General features: G+C 35.9%; 2 protein-coding genes across 2 annotated transcripts in view; one reads left to right on the top strand and one right to left on the bottom strand.

Moving 5' to 3' along the window:
• LOC149567734 (Ribosomal L18p/L5e family protein) overlaps positions 1-12,002 on the top strand; it is a 74,293-nt gene extending 62,291 nt beyond the window's left edge. The window contains exon 3 of the mRNA XM_089820997.1: positions 11,390-12,002. Coding sequence (XP_089677123.1) covers positions 11,390-11,788 — 399 coding nt within the window. The 3' untranslated portion in view covers positions 11,789-12,002. The remainder of the gene's footprint in view (positions 1-11,389) is intronic.
• LOC149567735 (uncharacterized) lies at positions 51-3,894 on the bottom strand. The gene is made up of 2 exons (XM_089817506.1): positions 2,600-3,894; positions 51-2,491 (listed from the first exon to the last, which is right to left on the bottom strand). Exons 1-2 carry the CDS (start codon positions 2,816-2,818, stop codon positions 2,174-2,176), a joined length of 537 nt encoding a protein of 178 aa, XP_089673632.1. The 5' UTR covers positions 2,819-3,894; the 3' UTR covers positions 51-2,173.
• Positions 12,003-20,265: the final 8,263 nt, after the last annotated feature.

Below are 20,265 nucleotides of genomic sequence, written 5' to 3'. Positions count from 1 at the left end.
AAATTCATTTCTCCGCCCATTGAAAAATTTAATACATCATAGAGCGTAGGACAGGTAAAATTTTAAAATATAAGAATGAATATTGTCTCCCATTTGATTTTTCATGTCACATATTTATAAAGCACTAGGAGATGTTGGTTGCCCAACCAAACGTTGCAACCCTTCATAAACAAAACTAATCAATATTTAATCCGTATTGTAACTTGTGGTTGTACTACTAATGTTTTATATTTTCTTCATTGGTTCCTTGTATCCTTTGTATCTGTCGTGCTCGTAAATAACTCCTTCCTATTCATGCATAAGCATCCACATTTTGAGGCCTGCAGATGACAATTTGTCCATATCTTTGCATTCTGAAGGCCCAAAGGAAACCCGAATACACGTTATAACCTCTGCATATCTCCGCAAACTCCAGATTCTGAATCCGTGTGGGCTCCTCTAAAGGGGCAAACCGACTTCTTTGACATCATCACAACTCCTTGCTTTCACGTAAGAATCTTCCTCTGTGAGTATCCTCAGACCTGCGGAGGAACACATTATTGTTAGATATGGCAACAACAGTACAAATTTCATGCTCAGACGGCTCTCAAGTTTTGAAATAATAATAAATTGTCTCTAAAAATCAGAATTTCCGATTTGGCCTGTACTGAAAATCCCGTGTCTGCATCTTCCAATTGCAACTCGATAATCACAAATTTATAACACCACTTGCTTCAACGTCACTGCTCGACTTCTGATTATTTGCTCCTCTGATGAAATGGATTGCCGTTGTTTGTGTTTGGGGAATGAATTTATTTATTCCGATTTCAATCAATGCTCTCCTCTTGCAATGATTGGATGCCCTTATCAGACCCATTAACTATCACTGAATATATTGAAGGTGTCATAGACTCAAATACGAGTGTATGCTGTCCAGGTGCTTATTATGTTGTTATAACGTTCCTTTATTTATATTCAATAACTAAATGGTATTGTTTGATCTCAATAATCTCCAATTCAATATGGCTCTGTTCCAATCTTCTTTCTTGCTTATACCAGTTTATGTGCAACAGAATCATTGAGTCCTTCATACATAGGTTTGTCGTGATACCAGTAGCAGGCTGAAGCAATGTCATATGATATTTAACATTATAGCTGTGTGATGTGAAGATATGTTGCTGGCTAACTCATTTTACAAATTCCCATTATTCATTTCTGATTTGTTCAAAGTTTTGCAAATTGATGATCACTTTACACAGGTGTCTTCGTATCACACTCCACAATTATTTTCAATTGAATTGCCGTTAAATATGACCACATTTTCTTTGTAGAAATCGCATCCTTCGAAGTGGCTGCTTGGCTTAAATTCCATCGCTGACAGGATATTATACCATCAATTCTTTTCAGAGAAGAATTTGTTTTTAAAATATATTACTAATATTGCACCTGTTGTATGCATTTTAATATATTCCAAGCTCTAAAGGCATGTTTACTTTGAGAGACCCAACCATATTTTGATTTAGATTTTATTGGGATGATCAAATCGAACTGACTCCAGATTAACTTTGCTGTTATACCATTATTCATATGATCAAATCAAACTGACTCCAGATTAACTTTGCTGCTATACCATTATTCATGCGCACACAGTACCATTTCTATTCAATGCAGTCCATATGCATGATTTGGCAATTTTGGACCTATACGCTGACATGTAAATTTCATCAGACCTTTACAAATATATTTCTATTTTACATCCGAATCAAATGAACTCCAGCGCTCAAAACCAACACCTTGATTGTGACCTATGATGAAGTCCCTGATAAGTTTGAAAATTGATGCCAGTGATTTCATTGCTGATTGGGTTTTTAGAACAACAGACCTATCATTTCACAAAAGTTGTATCAGACCAATACCACCACTTAAAAAAGGAACATCAGATCTTCATTACTCTTTGTTGACTATGTTGTTCAGAGATGCTGTCGGACATTGGACACAATCAATGAAAGTGGTATATCTCAAAAGCCAAAAGCATAATATTTCTGTAATTATCTGCTGCTATAGTTCTCTAACCTCTGTATGTCTTTGATATTCAAATCAAATTTCTTTATAGCAGTCATTTCCTTTCAGTATTGCCAGAGACTGTTAGAACATAATCTGACCCGGGATCAAAAGCTTAATGTCCTCCTCAACTCTATCGAGGAAGAGAAATGTTCCAATATGCACAATACAACTGTAACTGAATAATTATAAGTATGGCAGTAGCACATTTGGAAATGAGGATTACGCCTAGTGAATATGAAGATTCTTTCCTTGTCATGGCATTTGGGAGTCTAAATATTGCAAGAGTTGAGAGTTCCATCAGGTTCCACCTACAATCAATGATGTTCCATATGGGTCTATATTTGGTCTCATTTGACCTATAGAAGTGTTGAATGGCCTCTTTTGCACTATCCATGGCCTCATATAGAAACTTCATGAGGTTTTTATCCCCATCCACAATTCGTAGAACCTTCACCAATGGTTTTGATACATAGACATAATAAAACATACAAAAATCAGCCAAGGAAAATATTTCAAAATTGAATATTAAATCATCAATGAATACTTGAAAACTTACTTTGAGGGTCTCTTCCATCAGGCTACCATCAAACACAATCCTCACAATCATCTTTGCTTCAGGCTTCCTGGCACAAGGACTCTCTAACCAGTTCTTATCAAGTAACATGTGCCTGAGGTCTAGCAATGTCTCAGATATGCTTTGCAAGTTTAGAAAATTAGTAGCAAAGCGTGTGACCCTTGCCCATACAGGATCCTTACCACTAGCGTGCTCTCTCATAAGACTCAAGAACCATGTATGATTGTAGATGTACTTAGCAATATTCCTTCCATCTTCAACCACCTTCTCCCACCCAGCTCAGTTTCCCTAGATCCTCAAGAAGCAAGTCAAGACAATAGGCAGCACAAGGGCTCCAAAATAATGTGGGATGTCTCTCCATGAGAAGTCTACGGGCAGCCACATATGCAGCTGCATTATCAGTCACAATCTAGAGGACATTGGCCACTCCCACTTCTATTACCACCTCATCCAACATGTTACACAAATTTTCTGCATTTTTTACTTGATCAGAGGCATCAACTAATTTTAGAAATACCAACTGCCCCCCCTGAAGCAACTATTAAGTTGATGAGCGTCTTGTTCCTGCCATCTATCCACCCATTAGATATAATAGTGCAACCTTTCTGTTCCCAAACTTTTCTTTGCTCTTCCACAAGCTGATGAATATTTCTTATCTCGTCCTGTAACAATGGCCCACTCATCTCATATAGGGAGTTGGGGGCTTAAACCCCTTACCAGACAAAGAAATGGAAGTTACCACTTGATCCCAATATGAACTACATAAAGAATTGAAAGGAATATCATTGCGGATTCAAAATCTTGTAATTGCCACCTTTGTCTTCTCATGCATCTCTTTGTTCCATGCAGTGCTTAGCAAGCCGGGTTGAGCACCAGGAGTGTTACGTGGAACCCAAAAGTCTGCTAGAGACCCACTCGTACTTCCCGATCCTCGTATCCAAGGCCCAATAGAAGACCGTCTCCACCTGTTTCTGATCCTGTAGAACTCGAAGTCTCCATTGGGGTTGCCATGGCCTCAAATGTCCTCTTTTTTTTTGCCTTTGTGCATATTTTTGTAGGCTTGTCAAAGCCTCTCTTGGAACTTCTTCCGAACATTCTTCACATGGTGTAATATCATTGCATGGAATCTTCGCAAGATGGTATTTCAATTGGCTTATCCCTGAAGTCATTTTCTTCTGGCAATGTATATATTTGACATGTCCACTGATTACCCCCGGGATCCCATGTTTCCATAAAGGATCCTTAGCTCTGCCACCACTAGTCATCTTGTAGACTTAGAGAACCTAATAAAAAATAGACGATGTATAGTTAGAAAGCATACATTATCTATTAAATATTCAAAAACTAAATTATAAATCTTTTAAACAATACACTTAACGTTAAAACTTAATACTGTTATATATAAAATTATAAATTTCAATAAAATAGTAAATTTAATTACAGTAATTCTATTTTATTTGACTATTATAATTCATATATAATGGTAAGTCAATAACAAGTCTATTTTTTAAAAGATTTATAATTTAGTATTTTAAAATTTAAATATATTATAATTTATAAATATTGTTAATAGTAAATACTGTTAATTTGTTAAATACTGTTAATTTCCTATGCAATTTAAGTGTATTTTAAACCTTAAATTGTTTATCAAAACCAAAATAATAAAATTATAAATCATTTAATATATTTTAATTTGTAGTATTTAGATTTAAAATATAATTAAGTTTTAAAGATTTTTTTACTAAATTACAAATAAATTAAAATGTACTCAAATATTTACAGAAGAAATTTTTATACATACTTGGGAAGCGTCGACTTGTAGCCTGTGATGAATGCAATCAATGGATGTTGAGCTGAAGAGGGTGATGTTGTTGTGAGTCGTGAGAAAGACCTAGTCGAATTTGAAGACGCAGTGGCAATGTGGCTAAAGGGCGGGAGTTGTATGTCGGTCGTCACTCAAGTCTCAGTCATCACTGTCCGCAGCAAGAAGATGGAGCTTTAGCTACTAGTCCGCGGCAAGAAGATGGAGCTTCAGCTACCAGTGCAAGACAAGACCTAAAATGCGAAAACGTTAAAGACAAACCTAAAACACAACTTTATCGTCCATTGAAACCTAAAACTTTTTTTTGCGTTTTGCATTGACCTGGTCCACGATTTTAACCGGCGATTTTAGCGATATCTTGCAATTTTTATTGGGTTTTAACGCCACGTTTTTTTGATAATATCGGTGCCGATTTAATAGGCATTATTATCCTTTTCTTGTGCATCTTGCGAGATATCACGGTTTTTTCAATATACCGTAGGTATTTTGAACCTATGTCACAAGGTTCGCCGAATTTTCGGCTTCAAGTTTAGAAATCGACAAACTTATAAATTTAAAAAAAAATCGTATAAATTCGGCCAAAATTCGTATGGCAAAAAAGTAGTATTTGCTTTCCTCAAAAAAAAATTATTGATCATTTTTTCAGGGTCTTCTAACAGTTGTTTTTGTAAATAATGCCCTTCACTCAAAGAAGCGACAATCTTTTAAAGCCATATGTTTATTCTACAGAGTTGTTTGTTGTCGTACCACGATGTCTTCATTGCAACCATGGTTTCCCGACTATGACAATCCCTTGGCTCAATGAAATAATAGTGTCTGGAAGCCGTTTGTTTGTTTTGCATAGTTGTTTGCCATCCTCAGTGCGATCATGGTTTCTCCTGTTGCAGCACCAAGAATGGACTGGAGGCCATCGAAAGTATCTTTATGTTATTTAATTTTCGTTTTATAGGGTTCGTTAAAATAAAGTATCACTTTGTTATGTTTTATTATTTTATTACCATGGTTTATAAAATACCATTGAAAGTATTATTATGTTATTTTATTTTCGTTTATAAAGTACCATCGTTTTTATTATGAATTACTTTGTTTTATAAAGTCAAAATAAAAAATGAATATATTTCCATTTTATGTTTTAAAAGATATAGTTAAGTGATTTTTTTTGTATTAAAATTTTAATGTTTATTAAAATGAAAACTAGCATTATTTCTAATATTTTGAGTAAAAAGAAAAAAATAAAAATAAATTACTAGATATATTATATTTTAAAGAAATTCTATAAATCGAATTTAATGCCGAATTTTTTACAAATTTTTCTCATGCCGAATTTTTTACAAATTTTTCTCACTGTCGAACTTCATCCAAATTTTATAGTTGTCGGACTCGAACTCGAACTTGAACCTTGTGACTTAGTTTTGAACTATGATTTGCATGATCCTAGGTTAGGGTAAAATTTTCAAAATAGGCTAGGGCATTTTCACTATTTGGTTAGGGTTTTTTAGGAAACTTGACATAATGTATGAGAAACCCTAATTGGACAAGATCTTTCAAGACATTTTCACAACATATTTTAAGAAGTTTAGCACATTGAAAATATGGGCTATCACTCTATAAAATTGTAATTTCATGCCAGTATCCCAGGTATTTCTATCATACCTAATAGGTTTGTAGCATTATTTTAGCTATTTATAATGAATAATCTTTGTGGGTCTACTTCTCGTTCAATTCATACAGTAGAAAAATGTAGGTTCCCCAATCCTAATCCAAATCCTAATTTTATCACTATTAACCTTGAAATGATATGAAACTCTTACCTATATGCAGTGCGGGTTTGTATTCTAGCAACACACAGTAACCAGCATCAGTCTATACTTTATATACTAGCAACACACATTTTATGCAACACTGGTTCATTCTGCCAGTATTGGTTGCATCATTGTCTCAGACTTTGCATTTCATTCAAATCTTTCTCTATGAAGCATTGGTTTTTATTTGTGTAATTAAACATAAGAATCTTGAAATGAGTTTAATTCTCTGAAAGGCCACAGTATTAGTGTAAACATAGTTTGCAAACTCTGTGGGTACTTTCCAATTTTTTTGTTGGGTGAGTTTTTACGCGTTTACCTCTTTAAGTTTTTATTGATACAGGGAAAGCATGGGTAAAAATGTTAATGCGGGTAAAAACACTTTTTGAAATGCATTTTTTTCAAATGTTTTTGCTATAAAACCACGCATTTTCTCTTTTGAGATGTCAAATTCTAATTTACCACATTAAAAAAATGTTTTTTAAGAGATTATAATTTTAATTACTTTCTAAGTTGCCGGGTTTTTGCTGAGTTTGTGTCGAGTTTTTCCAGTGTTGAAAATTATGGGCTTGCCGAGTACTCTCCGAGTCTGAATCTGCAAACTATATGAGTCTCAACATGTACTTTTGACAACCTAGGCCATGCTTATACAATTATTTATTGGCTCCTAGGTATTTCATACTTTATTTTGTAAGAATTTATGATTTTTTTTTTGTGTTCAAATATTTGATGTAATCCAATGCATTAAATTGAGGAGAACATGACTCCTTAAATAAATATTACAAGATTGAAGTGCTAAAAATAACATGGCTAGAAACAATGACAGCTTAAACTAAGATGACCATTAATAGAGCAACTAAGAAATGCTGAGAATAGCAGACTAAAAAGAAAACTAAAAATAGAGATTATTGCAATAATGCCCCCTTAACGGTTATTGTACTACCTTACAAAAGATCACACATGTCTTGTGGTCACAAATTCTTGAGAAAATTCCACTGCCGCTGAGACCCTCCTTGAATTTACATAATGTCAATGACCAAAGTAGCCAAAATTTGTCCGTGAAAGCAGCCAAAATCTACCAATTGCAAGATACCATGATTTAAAGTTAACACAACATCATTTCTTTAGGAAAAAGGATAAAATCTCAAAAATAGGAACCCTTGACATAAAATCCCACGCAAACTTTGTGAATTACAAAAACTAGAAACAATTTTTGAGGTGAAAAATTGATTAGAACCAACAGATAGCTAGCACAAATCCTGAGACACAGATTAGCACACAAAACATCATTTTTAAGGAAAAAATGATATAACCTTCCCAAAGACGAGAGAACCTTCCTAAACTACAGATACCCCGACCAGGATACATAGGAGCAAATCTTCAAGTGTTGAGGAAAAAATTAAAATCTCTCCAAATAATTTTTTAAGGAAAACAAATAATGAAAACCCTAGAATCTATTTTTTTAAGAATAAAAATTATAAAAAACCCACAAAATAATACAGTAATCGGAAAAATTATAGACCCATCAGAAATTCTTTTTAGTTCTACAAAACCCAGAAATACTCTTTTTTGGGAGGACAAAATATTAAAAATAACCAAATACATGCCAAAAAACTCATGACTAGAAATCCAATTTTTGGTTTGAGGGTTTAGTTACCGAAAAAATTGGACAATCTACCAGTCCTGACCAGAGAAAAGATTTGTTGAAAACAACAGATTTTTTTTCCAAACCCTAACAGCAGCAGAAGAATCATGGATTTGGTGGAAACCAAAGCCGAAAGTAGTGGGAAATGGCAGTGTAAAAAAAAATCATGGGCAAAAAAATGTGCAGATCCTGTCAAAAAAGTGGATGAAAAATGCAGGTACATGCGCATGAATTGGACTTGAAAAACAACTGGAAAACGCAAAATAATCACATCTAAGTAGGCCGCCCAGGTAAAATTTGATTAGGGTTTCTTTCCATGTGGCTTTTGTTTGCAGAAAGCCAAGAGTTTGCAGTGGTCGTAAAAAATGACTTGAGAATACCCTCATAAGAAAAGGCATTGGTACAAAAAAAATAGATGTAAGCCTTTTTTCAGACTTAATGAATTTCTCAGAAAAAATAATCTTGCCAGAAAAGAAACAACTATTAAAAATCTTTTCAAATTTTACTAACTATTTCGAACGAAAAAAACTTCAACGGTTTTTGTTCATAAGCCTGGGCCCTCCGTGACGGAGTCATACCCAGACACCTGCTCTGATACCATGTTCAAGTATTTGATGTAATCCAATGCATTAAACTGAGGAGATAAAGGCTCTTTACATAATAATTACAAGACTGAAGTGCCAAAAATAGCGAGACTGGAAATAGTGACAACTTAAACTGAGATGTCCATTAATAGAGCAACTAAGAAACGCTAAGAGTAGCAGGCTAATAAGAAAACTAAAAATAGAGAATATTTTAATATCCTGTTCTGCAGAATTAGTTGTCATCCTTGTTTCATCATATTTTCTTTAAATACAACTTGTAGCATTTATTGTACCCACTTACAAAATATAATAAGAGCTTTGTTCAAATTGCATGCTGAGTCGATGTAGTTGTTTGAGCAGCGAGGTTATTAGCAAATATCATGCTTTCAAGTCATTAGGTTCTCGGTAACGATTTTATGTATTTATCTGAATTCTTACAATAGAATTTGAGAAATCGAATGTTATTTCTCTGCTATTGGATCATTAAGATGATGAGGAGAATGTTGGCGTGTTTAAATGTTGCTCCTAGGCTCTAGCAAGTTCTTTTCCTAGGTTTGAAACAAACATGTTACTTAAGTTTACTGAGGGAACATATAGGAACATGCCCACTGTCTATGGTATTATTATATTATCATATTTCCACCTTAAGTGTCACTTTCACCTATAATGACTTTTCCACCTTTGGAGGGTGATCCACCTTTAGTAGATGTATAATGCTATCACTTTTCCAGCTTTTAGTACGATCCACCTTTAGCGGTCATGTTATACTACCACTTTTATATCTTTGGAGGGTGATCCATCTTTATTGGACTTGTTACATTATCTCCTTTTGACCTTAGGTGGGTGATAAGTTATCACCGTATGTATCATGTCATAAAATAAAGATACTTGTCATAATCTTATGCCTTATTATGTCTCATCTTGACCTATTTGGGGTCTCCTACGTATCATCAATTTAGTTAATTTGATTGATTCCATTCTATTGCATTTTTTGTGAGAATACAGTTTATTCTTGTCATATTGATCTTCTCTAATTTTTGTGCTTTCCGTTAGGCCTCTAGATCATGGGTGGCTATTTTCATAACCAAATTTTACAAAGACAAAGAAGTGTTATTCTCAGCTACTGTATACTAAACATTGTGAGGAACCATGCAAGCCACTTCCTCATAGCATGTCTTATTTTCTTCATCTGCACCCATTCCCAATGTTTCTGGTATTTATAGTTGGCAAATTGTATGAGGCTCTACTTTTGGGAAGTCTTTAGCAATGCTTCAAAATTCGTACATGGGCTAAATTTACATTTTAAACTCTTTCTGAAATTATCATCCACAAGCATTGCCATCTGCAAATGGCAGCTAAGCACACTACTTGTTAGCTTATTATTTCTTTTACTTATATTGTGATTATTGGACACCGTACATATCCACAACCATGTAGGGAAGATGAATGCTGATATACATTCGAATTTTGGAGTAATTTAATCAAGGCAGGGAGGAGTTGATAGGATCCTGACGATGGATCATTTCTGCTCATTTAGTAAATATATTAGTCAAATGCTTTAACTTTTATATTTGTAGTATGTTTGGTTTCTAATGAGTATTTTCTTAGCAGGTTTGCATCTAATCGTAGTTCTTTTTCATTATAAACAGTTGGGCTCTTGTCACATTAGTTGTCAATTCAAACCTGTGACTATGAGATTAGTTTTTAGATTTTTAAGCTGGGAACCAAATAGGAGAGGACCTTTGTTATGGATTTGAGAGCTTTTGTGAATGTGTTTGCCTATCTTGAGCAAGTTGCTTCTCTTTTGCACATTCTGGGACTTAAGTATTAAAACTTCTCACCTTTACTCCTCTGCTGTATTGAAACCAGTTTTTAGAGGTGTAAAATTTGGACTTACTGAGAATGGTATTCTATAACGACTTGCCTGTATGACATGAAATTTATCAATACCAAGAAAGACATGCATGACTTCTATATTTTGATATACATAATGAACTCACTTTGATAAGTGTTTCTCACTATAGGATGTGCAAAAAAATTCTATTACAAAATCATTCCATCCCTTAGTAAGACTAAGAAACACGTCATCTCAGAACCATGATACTAAGTTGTTTCTTTGCTTGGTAAACTCTGTATTCAAGAAGCTTTACAGTCGAGTGAATGAAAACATATGTTGGCAAGCTCCATATTTTTATTTAGTTATGGTTTCTTCTATTTTTGTATTTCTGATGCCTATTTCAGGGCCGAAGAGTTTGCGCAGGAAGGTGAGCAACGAATTTTTTTCCCTTTCCTTTTGTTCAAATGACAGTAGCCAAAAAATCCTCTTTCCCTCCTTGCGCGTGCGTATCCCTGTCTCTGATACAGCCCAAATACATCTCGAATGCTATTTCCATGTGGGCCCAAAAAACCTTGATTTTCCATCCATGCTGAACACTGTGTGACTTGATTATTTTAAAATTTGACGCGAATTTTCTCAAATTTAATTTTAAAAAACTGTCCATGCATTTTTTGAAAATTATTGGTTTAAACGAAACCTACAGCAAATAAGAAAGACAAATGTTCTTCCATTTCAGCGACCCATTTTTTTGGGTTATCTTCCAATTCAACTATTCTATTTTTGCATATTGAAGTGTTGAATTAATCTATAATTAATGAAAATCTCCTCTAATAACTTGGAAATTTGTGTTAAACATCAATTGCTTTTTTATTAATGTTGTATATAGCAATATCCAAATTGGGGATGTTTAAAAATGGCCATATTTGTAACAGTATATGTATCTGTATCTGTATCCATGCAACTTTGTCTAATGATGAAACAATGTTTGAAACTCTTTAACTTACCATGATTATTTTTCTTGCTCATTAAAATATGCATACCATGTGAATAAGTTCCTGATTCATTGTACTTCTTTGACACAGCCATTGATAGTGGTACAAGCAGCATGGACAAGGCGCTCTAAAAGTGAATCTGCTAAGAACCCAAGAAGGAAGTCATGGAAACAACGGTCAGATAAATACATGAGGCCGTTTCTACTGAATGTATTTATCTCTAATAAGTACATTCATGCAAAAGTGATGCACAGAGTAACAAGTAAAGTTGTCTCCGTGGCTACTACAAATTCGAAGGATTTGAGGAACACTTTGCCTTCTCTTACTGATTTGGATGCATGTAGAACTATTGGAAGGCTAATTGCTGAGCGATCTAAAGAAGCTGATGTATATGCACTATCATTTGAACCAAGAAAAGGGGAGAGAGTGGAGGGGAAACTTGGTATAATTTTAGATACCATTAAAGAAAATGACATAGTTTTTGTATAGATCAATAATTTCTGTCAGTTCCTTCTAACTGCAGAAATGTAGCAATTTGGTAACAAAATATTTGAACATAACAAAACATTTCCTTCAAATCTTCAAGTAAACATGGACAAACATCACATTCCTGTACAAGCACAGCTTAGTTTGAGAAATTACATTTGTAACAAGAAATGTGTATCATCATTCTATTCCCGAAATAAGTACAGTCGTTTGAAAACTGTCCTAATGGCTGTGAATATTTTTGACAAGATCTCCCAAGAGTCTGATGCACCGACATATGATCTCAATAGATTCACTGATGTAAAATTTTGAGGACAAGCCAGCACATTTCTATATATGGTAGTCGACTGCAGCTGTCCAACATTACATAGCCTTGCCAATCCATAATTAACTCAGCAGCAAAAGCAAGGCAATAATTAAATGACGTAGATGCATGAGTTACCGACTTGCTTTTTCCATGGTTGTGTTCGATCACAACAATACTTCAGATGACGAAATCTTCTCACTTTCCAATAAATTTGTTTCAGCTTATCATGCTAATTTTTAATGGCATAGTCAGGTTGACTGAAAATCACCATCTACATTTTGGGAACCTAATCCCTTAGAAGATGTAAATCAAGCAGACAAATATAATAATAATAATCAATGAAAAAGTAATATCAACGATACATTCATGATTTGTTACGCACTCCCTGACAAATGTTAGTGCAAACAATTTTTTTCACTAGCTTCAATGAAATCATTTTGTTTAGGCATGTTGATTTTCATAACTAATAGAGTGCGATTGTGCAAAGTTCCATGAATGTAGCTAGCTATTCAAAGGAGCATGCTTATACCTACTTTGAGATGCAAGGACACAATTTAGATTGACTTCGCTGTATTATCCCGTTTGTGATATGCAAAAGAAGCTAAAAATATTGTGTTTCTATAACTTTGTTCTTCAACTTCGACTATCAAAATATCATAGAATAAGATATCTAATAAATAAAAAAAAATTATGTTCAATTATGTGACAACATTTCATGGATAGTCCAATATGGAATAATAAAATTTTCCCTTATTGTACACTATAAAGGTGCACCACTCTAAACTCTTCGATTCAAGTGATCCCATGAATTGGAATACTTGAATGTCGGCTTAGAGCTCCCTATCCATGGAGTGCAAAGGTGTGTTTTAAGCAATATAAACAACTCTCAGCTGAGCCTTTGAGACACAACCCTTGCTAGTAAACTATGCAATGGGAGGTTTTTAAGACAAGCAAGAATGCAAATGTTCAAAAGAACTCTCAAGTCATGTAATGCAAGTATGAACTAAGCTAGAATGGGATCCGCTATGCAACTAGATTAAGCAAATGAGAGTATTACAAATCTATGCTAATTAAACTAGGTGATCTAGATTATTGCAAAAGAGAAACTATATTACATGAATCTAAGTTAATATGCAATGGTATGAGAGAATTAGACAAGAGGATAGAAGTTCTCCACAAGCTTTCAAGAAGATCGATTGATAAACTTGTAGCATAACAATACTAAAGAGTGTGAATCCTTTGAGAAGGGGATAGCTCTTTCTTTTAAAGGTGTATGGAGAGTGGAGATCAAGATCAAGAGATGAATGATCGAGGGTGTGAGTTGACCTTTGGCATGATCCATGTGCAAAAGAAAGTCAACTAATGAAAATGAGTTGACTTTTCATATGAGACAAAAGCCTTTGCTTTTAATTTGTAAATAGAAAAAAAGACTTTATGTGTGCACATTCAGTGGGTTAGAAGAATGGGGTATTTTATTTAATTAAAAAGGTACATGTTTTTTTAATCAAATATTAATTTAAGAGAATATAGTCAAAATATAGGTTATAATCAAATTAATTAATTTTTAGCAATTTGGTTAAGGTAAAAGATTAATGAATTTAGCTAAAATGTTGAGAAAGGGGGCTAATAGTCTAGATGACCATTCTTAGGTGATTATATTTGCTCCTTTTTGGCTAATGTGTGATTGATATGGGAATACATTCGTCAAAGAATACAAAAGCCAAGTAGGCGGTAATAGATAAAGAGATATGATTTTGAAGAACGAAATGTAGAAAGAGATAGCAAGTCCTAAATGTACAATCTGATAGCAATAGTATTGAACACTAGGAAATAAATGATATCAGAGCCCAATAAGAGTACTAACACCATGCAAAATAGATAGATCGGGAGCAAATGAAAAAGATCAAACAAATGCTTTGAGAAATAAATAGTTGTAGCAAGCGATTATAGAGTGTTTCTACCCCCTCGCAATACAATTGAAATGAGGGAAAGGGAATGCATAAATGAGCCAAATATGCACAAATTGAGATATAGCAACGTCCATGGTGATTGATATGAGATTAGAACCAAAAAGTGACCATAAAGTAGTGATAAAATGCCCTAGTTTGACTAGAGTTGACCATGAAGGATAAAGTATGTAAGTTAGGTCAAATCAAGTAAAAGATGATTTAGAAGTGAAATATGTGAGATGAAGTAGATATGAAGTGCAGAAATGGTGAAGATATGGAGAAATGAAGATGCCCCAATGAAGGTTCGAAGATTAGACCTCAAAAGATCAACTAATTGCATAGAAGAAGGTAGAATTTTGAAATGCAATTTTGACTATCAAGATGAACTTGGATTTCGATTTCGATCTCGAAAATGAATCTAGGACGTCAAAATTAGTCAAGGGTGAATTTTTTGTGAAATTGCGAGGAGTTTAAAAATTGAGTCAAAATGAGGTTGGAGGGCTATATAAGGAGTCCAAGGGTCATTTTCAATTCATTTGTCTTTTGTGGTTTTGAGAGCTTTTGAGTGATTTGGAGAGAGAATATGGCTTTAGCAGGTGTTTTGACCCACAGACAATTTCGAGCGTAGCTAGTTGCACAACTGGCCACTTGAGTACAAGGCCCGGACAAGTCTTCAAAATTGTCACTTTTTGGAGCATTTATTGCATTTTTCGCACGTTTTAAGGGTTTTGGAAAGAAATGTTGTGCGATACTTTAAAAGTATCGCACGGGTAATCTAAGAAATATCGTGCAATATTTCTGTCAAACCTAAAGTATTGCACGACTCAATAAATTGTACCGCCTTAGCTATACCCAAATGTGGTCTTACATGGTGCTAAATATCACCCGAACAAAAAGTATCGCTCAGGTATTATGAAAAGTATCGCACGATACTTAACATAAAGTATCGCCTGCACATAGTAAAAAGTGTCGCACGATTTATTTTAGAACTTATTTTGCATGTTTGAGTACTGTTTTCTATCATTTTGCTTTGTTGATGATGTTTATAGCATATCCTGATGTTTTTGATGTTCATTTGACTTGGTTTTGCAATTTTTTTTTCCTGCTGTTCACATTAGAGCCCCCAAAGTGGTGGGGTTGTGCATCCTTCATCATCTAAATGATGATGAGAAGGCCGCCATATCGAGTACGGGGCCAAAGTGGGTGACATGCATGTCCCATATATGGGTGAACCATGGGTTGTTGAGTGCTTTAGCTGAGCGGTGGCACAATGAGCACAACACTTTCAATCTGTCGATTGGTGAGGCTATGATCACGTTGGAGGATGTATATCACATCCTTCGTGTTCCATGCTATGGAGATCCGATGAGTTTCTATATTTGGTTGCTTTATTGTTTAAGTTTTTGATATCCATATGGGATGTACTAACATGAGTTTTGCATGTCACAAATTTATTGCGATTAAACCCTCACAAAGGGATGTTTAACAGTGCAACAGATATTTTAGGATGTGACCATCTTGGATTACCACTTGAGCTGGGAGAGGCTCATAGATGAGTATGGAGATGATCCTCCATTACCCTGCCTTCTGTGTTCTTTAGTTGCTCAGGCTTTGGTTACTGATAGGGGCCAAAAGGGCTTCCCACTAGAATGGGGCAGATTAGTAGCAGATTTTCTTGAGCGGCCCCAGAGGATGGCATGGGGACCTGTGATCCTTGTCGATATGTATAGGGAGCTCCATGAGATAACGTACCGAGAGGGGTGGACATGGACATGCAATAGATTGCTTGCCCAGGTATGGGTGTGGGAGCATATCACAGTGATTCGACTGCGGGTGCAGCTGCAAGAGCGTAGCAAGCCCTTCATTTTTAGGTATACAGGGTTCATTCCACAGAGTCATAGTGGAGATGTGACTTATTACCGATGTCTCTTTGATGAGCTCACTTCATTTGTCTGGCGACTTTACTATGAGTGGTATATGCATTATAGTCGGCCACTAGTTGGGAGACATTCAGATATAGTAGAGTGTTTTGTTATCAATCGAGTATGGCATTAGTTTGGCGAGCAACAGGGGATCTCAGTGGAGACTACCACTTATGCACTGTTCCACAAGGAGGAGGCACAGGGTTGGCTACCCATGTTAGATTATCAAGCCGCCCTGAGAGATACAACAACTTTGATGTGAGGGCCTTGAGACTACTACCAAGATGTGATAGATGTAGGAGCAAACCCAACATATGTATGAGATGCAGAGGCACCCATTCCCTAGATTCACACGACCGAATGCCCCACCCGTGGTAGCAATATAGGGGGGAGATGGAGGAGACGGTGGAGGCGGCGAAAGCAGGGGTGGTAGGCGGATGGAGGTTGGGAGTAGTTCCTGATCTTGTGGGAGGAGACAGACAGGGGCCCAGGCCATGAGGGAGGAGGAGGATGAGGAGCGCCCATTAAAATGCAAGATAGTGGAGCAGGTGGAGGCATGATAGGTGCAGTTTGCTAGAGGAGATGGAGGGGAGGATGACCGGGATGCCATGATCCATGCCTTGGAGGTAGAGCTGCAAACAATGCGGATTGCTCCAGCTGTGTGAGATCAACAATTGATAGATGAGCGAGCACGAGGGAGGAGCTCTGTAGGGAGCAAGATGCTACTAGGTGAGAGTCAGCGCATCATGGGGCACAAGCTACTTATTATTATGCAGCCTATAGAGGTGTGGTGCCACTAGGACATGGGTTGCCAGATTATTCAGAGCGAGCTGGCAGATCAAAGGGTGTTGTACAACCACCAGATAGGAGGCAGGCTTCACCTCCATAACCACCACCAACCCAAGAGGGCGAGAGTCAGTCTTAGAGTTAGGAGTAGCCTAGGATGATGTCCTTGTGGCATTTTTGTTGTACCATATGTATTTTGAGACATTCATTTAGATTTTGGATCCCATATTGTATTCTGACATCTTTGACACACACACACACACACACACACACACACACACACACACACACACACACACACACACATATGAGATACTAGATTTGATCGATATCTTTGTGTACTTGCCTCATTTTTCTGAATATTGCATATGTTTGTTTCAACATTTTTGAGCTTTTGTTTCTATGTGATGTTTTAATTTTCTGCTCATGTTTATGTGCTCATGGATCACTCTCATGTATATTTTAGCTCTCATGTATATGATGTTGACTTATGTTTTGAAAATGTAATACTTGGATAGATCATATGTGATTTTTGGATTAACCCCTTGTGATGATAGGATAGCAAAAAGACACAGCGAGAGATCAAGAAGGTGAGAAGACATGATCGAGAAGAAAGTGAAGAAGATATGAAAGCAATTAGCTGATATATCTGAAAAAAATGAAGAGAGAGCTCTCCCCATATGTAGAAATGCAAGACTAAGTTAAAATGAGCCTATGATGCAAACTAATATGTAAAGTGGTTTATTTGCAAGGGATGCAAAATATTTAGACTCTAATTTCATCATTGAACGTTTATTAGGGACATCATAAGATTATACAATCATCACTAGTATAACTTATGAGGATATGAATATGATCGATATCAGATAGGAATGTGGAAATCCAACCTAAGCATCAAAGACATGTAGGTGAAGATGACTAATGCAATTAGATTCCCTGGGTTTAAGATAACAAGATTACACCTGTATCAAGGCATAAGCATCCGATAACCCTCGAGTGTAGTCTTGTGAAAACATATAAGGATGATATGTTTGTAGGTCCATAATATCAAGTAGGACAAGCATGAATTCTCTAAACACCTTACACTAACAAACTATACCCACTAGCAGAAAGCAAGTAAAACATACCCCATGCCCCCAATCTTCTAGTCCAGGACATCCTCAAAAAACTATTAGGTAGGGAACACTCGACAAAAGAAATTGTCATAGACAACACACAAAGAAGATAAAGTTCATCATAGCTCAACAAGTTTAATGTTTAAGTGAGTGTGTGTGTGTGTGTAAGTCACATGACCGTTTCTTCAAGACTTGTGTCTGATAGTGAGAAATATTGCAACATCCTAGACTATAGGTAGAGTATCCAAAAAGTGTTTGAGAAACACTTGATGTCAAGGGGGAAGTGTTGAGAAACACTGTTTTGAATGTGTTGCCAAAGAAACCCTAATGCACAAGGAGACCTTGATAAGCTAAACAACCATGCCCTCAAGACGAGGACAAGAGACAATTCCAAGCTAGGAAATGTGTTACAAAGTGAATGAGTGAGATTGATAGACATAGGTGTGAGGGTCTCAAGTAATGCTTGTTTTCAGGTTTTCACCACTTGGCAGATTTTTTCTTTTAGGACTTTTTTCAATTTTTTTGTATTTTTTGTATTTTTGATTTTTTTTGGTGATACATCAAAGTGCCTATTGCTAGTTTTTCACTAAGATGATCATTTTTTCAAGACATTTTCTGATTTGGATTTTTTTAGGATCAATAGATATTTACAGATAGTTGAGCTGTGAGCCTCAAGCGTAGAACTTCTTCATATGCAAAATGTTGATAGATTCAGACAATTGTTCCCCTTCAGGAGTAGAAAGATGATAAGCATTGGATCCAAATGCGACTCTGACAATGTAAGGACCCAACCAACTAGGCTTGAATTTCCCTTTCTACTCTCTATTTTGTTGATTTTGGGGGTTTTCTTTAAGCACAAGCTCACCCACTTGGAACTTGCAGGGATGAACCTTTTTGTTGTAAGTAGTAGACATCCATTTTTGATAAGCCCTCATATGATCAAAAGCAGCCTTGTGGCGCTCATCGAGGGTTTCGAGCTCTTGTATCCTCATAGCCCTATGGTCTTCATCAATTATTAACCCATGTAGGGAGACTCGTAGTGAGGGAATCTCAACTTCTAAGGGTAAGACAAATTCAGAGCCATAGACTAAAGAAAAATGTGTAGCCCTTGTAGGAGTATGTATGGTGGTCCTGTAGGCCTATAGTGCCAAATTGATTTGTAGGTGCCAGTTTGTGCCTGATTTGTGAACTGTTTTGTGCAGAATTTTGAGCAATGTCTTGTAAGAGGCCTCAACTTGGTTGTTCCCTTGGGGCTAGTAGATTGAGGAACAATGTTGTTTGATCTTGAACTTCTTACATAGTTGTTTGAGGTTCTTGTTTTTGAATTGTCCTCCATTATCAGTAGCGATAGAGGATGGGATGTCGTAGTGACAAATAATGTGGTTGATAATAAATGAGGCAACATGTTTGCCTATAGCAACAAATAACAGTACAACTTCAACCCATTTTGTGAAATATTCTATTGTTGTGATGATAAACTTGTGACCACTGGACGAACTTGGATGAATCTTTCCTACCAAGTCAAAGGCTCATTGCTAAAATGACCAATATGTAACAAAAGGTATAAGCTCACGTCCAGGAGCATGAATCAAGTTACTGTGAAGCTAACTTTTTAATAAGATTTAGCATATTGAATAGTGCCAACTTGCATGATTGGCCAATAATAGCCCACCCTAAGTAGTTTCGAGCAAGTGCAAGGCCATTAGAATGTGCTCTGCAAATGTTGTCATGGACTTTGACTAATGCCTTTTTGGACTCTTCTAGTTCTAGACACCTAAGGAGTGTTCCATCTAGACCCTTCCTATACAAGTCACTAGAGACCAGGGTGTAGTCTGAGGCATTGCAAAGGAGTTGACATTTTTGATTTCACATGAGATTTTTAGAAATAATCTGATCATGCAGGTAGGAGAAAATGGTTGAATAGAATCATAACCAACAATGGTGCAAATCACTTGGTTATCAAAGGAGACATAAGCAGGATGGCGTAATTCTTCCACTAGGAACTCAAAATGCGATTCATGTTTTTGTAACAGAAGAATAGATGCTAGGGTGGTCATAGCATCTGTAGCCTTGTTTTTTGCTCTAGGAATTTGTTGAAATGTCATGAATGTGAAATAGTTTCATAGAGCATCAATCAAATTTTTGTATGGTACCAACTTGTCATCTTTGGGTTGATACTCATTGTTGTCTTGGTTTATGATAAGTTGAGAATCTCCATAGATATGCAACTCTGTGATCCTCCATTCTAAAGCCATTTTGATCCCATTTGTTAAAGCCTCATACTCAACAATATTTTTAGTGCAAGGAAACAAAACTTTGTAAGACTTTGGTATTGTCTAACCATGAGGTGTGACAAATAGAATGCCTGCCCCAACCCCATTTTGGCTGAGAGAACCATCAA

The sequence above is a fragment of the Cupressus sempervirens genome, chromosome 3 (genome assembly GCF_028749045.1).
Source record: "Cupressus sempervirens isolate cs-2001-9-10 chromosome 3, ASM2874904v1, whole genome shotgun sequence".
Classification (NCBI taxonomy): Eukaryota; Viridiplantae; Streptophyta; class Pinopsida; order Cupressales; family Cupressaceae; genus Cupressus; species Cupressus sempervirens.
Note: the sequence above shows the minus strand (reverse complement) of the source record. Positions and strands in the feature narration are given on the sequence as shown.

Coding starts and splice junctions, on each gene's coding strand:
- LOC149567735 (XM_089817506.1), bottom strand. CDS start 2,818: ATGAGAGAGCACGCTAGTGGTAAGGATCCTGTATGGGCAAGGGTCACA. Junction 2,492..2,599: donor TGATGGAAGAGACCCTCAAA/GTAAGTTTTCAA, acceptor CCATTGGTGAAG/GTTCTACGAATTGTGGATGG.